Raw genomic sequence first — 7,014 nt, forward strand, 5'->3', positions numbered from 1 at the left:
TAACATGAACAAACAATGAACAATACATTTATTACAGTATTTATTAATCTTTGTTAATGTTAATTAATGAAAATAAAGTAGTTAATGTTAATTCACAGCACATTAACTAATGTTAACAAACACAACTTTTAATTTTAATAATGCATTAGTAAATGTTGAAATTAACATGAACTAAGATTAATAAATGCTGTAGAAGTATTGTTAATGCTAAGTTCATCTTAACTAAAGTAGTTAACTAATATTAACTATTGAACCTTATTGTAAAGTGTTACCAATTTTTCATTTTGTTTTTATTTTTAGTTTTTCCTTTTACATTTTAATTTTAGTTACATTTTTAGTAATGTACTTCACTTTAAACTAAACAAAATGAGAAATGTGAAATAAAATAAGAAATAAGTTAAATAAATATTTTTTATATTTTATTTCAGTTAACATTTATTTTATTTCAAGTAAAAGTTTTTTTTTATGGCTTTAGTTTTAGTTGACAGTAATAGCTCTGGTTTTGTGTTGACTTTTCCTCTTCAAAGCATAATATAAATGTTAAGCAAATTAACTATAATTGTTTTGAAGGATTCAAGAATTATTTAATGTTTAATTTTGCATTGTTACAGTAAAAGATTAAAAGCGTAATGAATCATTATGTTCTAATAGAGCTGACCAGAAGATGCGCTGCAGGCTGTGGCGTTTCGTTTCTTGGAAGACGTTGAAATGACAGACACTGCTCGTGAAGGTTGTATCAGCAAGTGTTAGAGCTTTCACACATCCACCATCAATCTCTCTGCATGTTTCCTTTCGGAGCTGCAACGCTACAACTATGTCACACCAACCTCCTATTTGGAGCTCATCTCTATGTTTAAGCATCTACTCCAGGGAAAAAGAACGTAAGTCATCCTGTTCTTAGAGTCTTTACATTAGAATCACTGACTGATTAGGTTTGAATAATTAGGTTGTCACATTTTGTTATGTGAACTCTTTCTATAATAAGCATTATTTTTGCCAGTGATGATGATGTCTCTGTTGTTTCAGTGAGGTCATGAAGCTAAAGAGTCTTTATGAGGTTGGTCTCCAGAAGCTGGAATCAGCTGCCACTCAAGTGTAGAGCTGGAGGCCCTTCAGCCTCAGCTGCGTGTTGCCAGTAAAGAGGTAGAAGAGATGATGGTGGTCATCCAGCGAGAGTCTGTGGAGGTGTCCAAGACCGAGAAAGTGGTCCGCGTGGATGAAGCAGAGGCTAATGAGCAGGCAATGGCTGCCAAGGCCATTAAAGATGAATGTGACGCCGATCTGGCGGTTGCTGTACCCATTCTGGAAGCTGCATTGGCTGCTTTGAATACTCTCACCACACAGGTTGGAGGAAACTACAGCTGACTAATTATAATTTATGATGCATATAAAATGTTTATAGCAACAAAGAGCTCTCAGATTGTTTTTGGCCAAAGAAACACATTCTAGCATGAGTTAGAGAGTTAAATTCTGCCATCATTCACTCAGTCTCATCTCCTTCTAAAACTTGTATGACTTTATTTTTGCCGTGGAACACAAAAGAAGATAATTTTGAAAAATGTTGGTAACCAATCAATTTTGGTGTCCATTGACTTCCACTGGATGTACAAAAACTACGTTTTTTTTTTTTTAAATAATATCTTAATTTGTGTTTCACAAAAGAAATAACGGCATACAGCTTTACAATGGCATGAGTGTGAGTAAATAAATACCTGAATTCTCATTTTTGGGTGAACTATCTCTTTAAGTAATAAACACCAGCAGTGTCTCTTGGTGACTTGATGAATGTTCTTACTATGTACTTTTTAAACTAATGCATACCACCAATATCCAATAAATCAATCTGTCACACTCTGTAGGATATAACTTTAGTTAAATCCATGAAGAATCCTCCAGCTGGTGTCAAGCTGGTGATGGAAGCCATCTGCATCCTGAAAGGCATAAAACCAGACCGTATCCCAGACCCCTCAGGCTCTGGCAAGAAGGTGGAGGACTTCTGGGGCCCAGCGAAAAAACTGCTAGGAGACATGAAGTTTCTCCAGAGCCTTCATGAGTACAATAAAGACAATATTCCAGCCAACTACATGAGTGTCATCCGCAACAAATACATCACCAACCCAGACTTTGTTCCAGATAAGATCCGCACGGCCTCCGCTGCTGCAGAGGGGCTCTGTAAATGGGTTTGTGCCATGGACTCCTACGATAAGTGAGTTAAAGCTTAACGAACCAAAGGTGTAAAAATGTTTATTAATAAGAGCCATTTCATGGTGCAAACTTTTTTTCCTTCGCAGAGTAGCAAAGGTAGTGGCCCCTAAGAAAGAGAAGTTGGCACTTGCAGAAGAGAAGCTGAAGGTGGCCATGGAGAGCCTCCAGAAGAAACAGGCTGCTTTGAAGGAGGTCCAGGACAAATTGGCCAAACTACAGGAGACCCTGGAAGCCAACAAGAACAAAAAGGCTGACCTTGAAAATCAGGTAAGCAGAGGACAGTAGTCACAAAAGGGGCTACGCAAGATGCTGACAATCAACAAATGGTTGGCTACTTTTCCTGAAGGCTTGCCTATTACACCATATTCAACTATTTTTTCTGTTGACATTCTTTGTAACCTCCAGTGCGGCCCAACCCTGTTAAAATGTCCGCTCTTTGCTGGAAGTTTGTTTATTTAGGAATTTAGTTTGTGTTTTTTTTTTTACATCAAGAGGAGTTGAGGGAATGTTTTCCTTTTCTTCTTTGTTTACTTTCCTTCAGATCATTTTATGTTCCAACTTTGAAGTTGTAAGAGTGAAGCCTTTGTTTCTAAACCCACACAGAAAACACACAGTGGCACATGCACACACACACATACCCACACACACACACAGTGTTCTCATTTGTCTGTAGAGACTGCCTGTCAGTTTAGCGTGTGTTTGGGTAAACCAAGCATCACCAAGGCCCTTCTGCCGTTTTCTGCCATATTTCACTTCCTTTCATGTTCCTTCTTCTTTTTTTCCCCCTTTTCTCCATGTTTGTAATTCAGGTTGTCTTTTTTTCCCTATTGGAGGGTAGAAATTGTTTATGCCATGCTCTCTCAAGCATGGCCAGAATCAAGGCACTTGAATGCACTAAGGCAAACCTGGTATGCTGTTCCTGAAGCTCCACTGCAACGGTCTCTTTTAAATTGTTTTCTCACTTTGGGATATGAGTTAGAAAGAACAGGAATTATGGAGGAATTCATCTCAAAGAGCATGAAGTGTCATGCTGCCGGATGCAGCAGTGTCACAAAGAATTAGTGAAGTACCATTACAGGGAGTGAATAAGATGTTTGGATTGTTCAGTGATTGTGCTGTCAGCTTCGTGCCCAAGCACTGAGCTCCCATCACTCTCTGCAGTAGCTGTGCAGGCTCACTCTGTCATTTCAAACAAAGACTGTGTTTCTCTGGTGCCAAACTGGGGGTTTAAAGATCCATTTTTCTGTGATGATGAAAGAGGGCCTGCACTAGTGAATCAGACATTCAGTTAGATGCTTTATTTAGAAGGATGTTTGTGTAGTAAACATTCACTTATGGTCACAAATGTTTTATATAAATGGAGTCATATCTGATCATCCTTTTCTAAACTGTGCGAATGGCTGATTATCTCTGAATGCAGATGACAGCCACACTTAACCTGCTGTATCTTTGATGCCAACACCTGTTTTAGCTGTTTTTAAATTGTTAAATGTGCTGCTGATGCTGCTTCATCTCATAAAATGGTGACATAATCAGAACTGGCCTTTAGTTAATATTGTACACATCAGGGAGTATGTGTTCAAACGTGTGTTATGTACACTAGGATTTAAAATTCCAAGATTTGAAAGCAGTCACTTATACTAAACAAGGCTGCATTTAATAATTGTTTTCTTTTTAAATATATTTTTAAATGTAATTTATTTGTGTGCTGGCAAACATGAATTTTCATCAGTCATCAATTTTCACTCCGGTTTTCAGTGTCACATGATCCTTCAGAAATCATTCTTAATATGCTGATTTACTGCTCAAGAAACATTTATTTTTATTATCAATGTTGAAAACAGTTGTGCTGCTCTCAATAATTTTGTGGAAACTGATACATTTACAGTTTTTCTCAATCGGTTTGACACGTCTCCAAACTCAGGTCACTGTTCTCAAAACAGTTAACACCGTGATCTGAAAACTTTGTAATTGTCCTAAACAGATTGTACGTTTTCATTCATTTTATACAAATTACAAATCATGCAAATAATTTTCTCAAAACAATGTGCACAAAACTCTCAAATGTTTTCACAATAGTTAATACAGTCAACCAATACTTTAAAATATCTGAAAAAAGGTTTTACACAAATCACAAACATTTATGTACCATTTGTCCAAACACAACAAACAAATGACTCTGTAATTTGTCATTCGATCAAATGAACATAGTATATTTTCGATTGGCCCTAAACTGATAAATATTCGAGATGTTGAGACAGGAGCTTTTCAAGCATGGATTCAACCTTCTTACATTTTTTCTCCTATTATGCAAGCGCAGCAAATATGTAGTGTAGATAAAATGCAATGAAATTCTCTTCCAGATGTAAATGAAAGACACGATCAATAATTCAGGATAATTCATGTATACTGCAAACACGCGCGCGCACACACACACACACACATTTACAGTATATATATATATATATATATATATATATATATATATATATATCCTTGAGAACTTCATCTTTGTTATCTTTCTATCTTTTTCAATAAAAAGTTTAAAAGAACAGCATTTATTTGAAACATTATGTTTGTCTTTACTATGAATTTACTGTGCCCTTGCTGAATAAAAGTATACTTTAAAAACCTTAATGAACTCAAACTCTTGAACAGTAATGTACAGGTGCATCTCAATAAATTAGAATGTCGTGGAAAAGTTCATTTATTTCAGTAATTCAACTCAAATTGTGAAATTTATTGAGATGCACCTGTATGTCCACATGTATGTATGCATCCTTTAGTCTCCTCATTTTCCTTTTTTTTTCTGTAGGTGGAGTTGTGCAGTAAAAAGTTAGAGCGTGCAGAGCAGCTCATTGGTGGGTTAGGAGGAGAGAAGACCCGCTGGAGTGAGACAGCCTATAACTTAGGTGAACTCTACAACAACCTCACCGGAGACATTCTCATCTCTGCTGCTATAGTGGCATATCTGGGTGCCTTTACTTCCAGTTTTAGACAGGTGTGCCAACTCATAAAACAGTCCATTTCTCCTGCCAATCCATGTGCTTATCAACCCACATTGTTCATATCTTCACAGATTTTAAAAAGGGTGCTAATTAAAATGATTTTCAAAGTGGAAAGTAATTGAGACATTTGTATTCACACATATATTCTAGTACATTTAAACTCCTTAGACTTTTTGTTTATTTATTTTGTCTTTTGAACTGTTGGTTCATTTAAATACAAATATGTAAAAATTCAGATATTAAGCAAAATTTTGTTTTGTTTTTGTTTTGTTTTGTATTTGCTAGCCAATGAGCAAACTAATCACTATTGACCATATCATATTTACAATATCTACATGTCCCCAAGTAGTGAAGTATTAATAATTTTTTTTTTTTTCATTTTTAATACATTATTCAAAGACTTGTGGGTATTTCCCATTTGTGAGATCAGATCACACAATGCAGCAAAACATGGTTGTGTACTGAAAGTGATTAGAGCGATTAATTTCATAGTAAAAATTTTAATGTAATATTTTTTGTCCAAAGATATAGCTAAATGTTCCAAAATCCTGGCATTATTTTACAGTATAGAAGAGAGTCTATATTTAACATTGAAAGACATATGGGAGAGGGTTTGTCTGGCAGAACTGCATTTAACACACAACCTTAAGCCTTGTTTGCTTTTCCATTAAATTTGAGTCTAAGCAATGTAACATGAGTGAAATTCATATTCATATTCAGTACAGTTTATGCGTCCCAGGTTGAGCAATATTACAGTGTTTTTGATATCCTTCTATAGCTATTATTTGTACACATTTGCCCCTGTCAGCTGGTTACTCTTAACAGCAGAGCAGGGTCCATAAAAAATGAATGAACTCAGTGAAAACACTTTGTACAATACCAGGTATTGCTATGGTGAGTTTGAAATAGCACTCAGGGAACAGGGAGTAGTTTCACTTTAATATTTCCCCCTCTGTGAAAGCAATATCTTTTCTCCCAGAAGAGGGTCTTTTTATATAAGCTTTTGTGCAGGTACATGACACACAGCTTATTACCTTTGTGTGCAGTAAGTCTTTATTAGATTTAAACCAAAAACAAAGATATCGAAACGATAATAGTTCTGTCCACAATACCAGTATTAGGTTGAAACTAACAGATAAGGTTGGATATATGGATCTGTGTTTTCAAATAGGATTAAACATTTTCTCTGTAGGCCCATCAGTGGTTGTTTCTGGATCAGACTGTCTAAAGCAGCTGTGATCATGTTGTCTTTCTTGAGCCGTGTGTGTGTTTCTGTGTCTGACATCTACAGCGAGCTACAGAGGAGTGGATTGACATGTGTAAGACAAGAGGAATTCCCTGCTCCAAGAACATGTCACTGATGAACTCCCTGGGTGAGCCGGTGAAAATCCGCAGCTGGACCATTGCTGGCCTCCCTTCTGACAGTTTCTCCATTGACAACGCAATCATCATCTCGTGAGTTTTTTACCAATATTTTTTACTTTAAAGGGGTGGTTCACTGTTTTTTTTCTAGGCTTAATTGTGTTTATGGGGTGCAGTCTAACATGTGTTAATGCTTCGTTTTTTAAAAAACGCATTATTTTTCACACAATTTACCTTTATTCCACACCGCTCTGTCCCTTCTCTGAGAAACGGGCTGATCTTTTCCTGTTTTTATGAAGCCCCGCCCTCAGAAATAGGCGATGGACTCTGATTGGTTTGCTAGCCCAGTGTGTTGTGATTGGCTAAACCGCCTCTAGTGCGCATCTCTAGTTTTCTCTTCCTCTTCTCTAAAGCAGCGCTGCATGGCCTCACCCCCTTT

At 36.5% G+C, this 7,014-nt stretch overlaps 1 protein-coding gene across 1 annotated transcript in view; it reads left to right on the forward strand.

Annotated features, from left to right (window-relative positions):
- The window catches only part of dnah7 (dynein, axonemal, heavy chain 7), a 74,650-nt gene that overhangs the window by 48,657 nt on the left and 18,979 nt on the right, over positions 1–7,014 (forward strand). The window contains exons 47-48 of the mRNA XM_016466616.1: positions 5,021–5,206; positions 6,505–6,668. Coding sequence (XP_016322102.1) covers positions 5,021–5,206; positions 6,505–6,668 — 350 coding nt within the window. The remainder of the gene's footprint in view (positions 1–5,020; positions 5,207–6,504; positions 6,669–7,014) is intronic.

Source organism: Sinocyclocheilus anshuiensis, unplaced genomic scaffold, assembly GCF_001515605.1.
Source record: "Sinocyclocheilus anshuiensis isolate Anshui unplaced genomic scaffold, SAMN03320099.WGS_v1.1 scaffold496, whole genome shotgun sequence".
In the NCBI taxonomy this organism is placed as follows: domain Eukaryota; kingdom Metazoa; phylum Chordata; class Actinopteri; order Cypriniformes; family Cyprinidae; genus Sinocyclocheilus; species Sinocyclocheilus anshuiensis.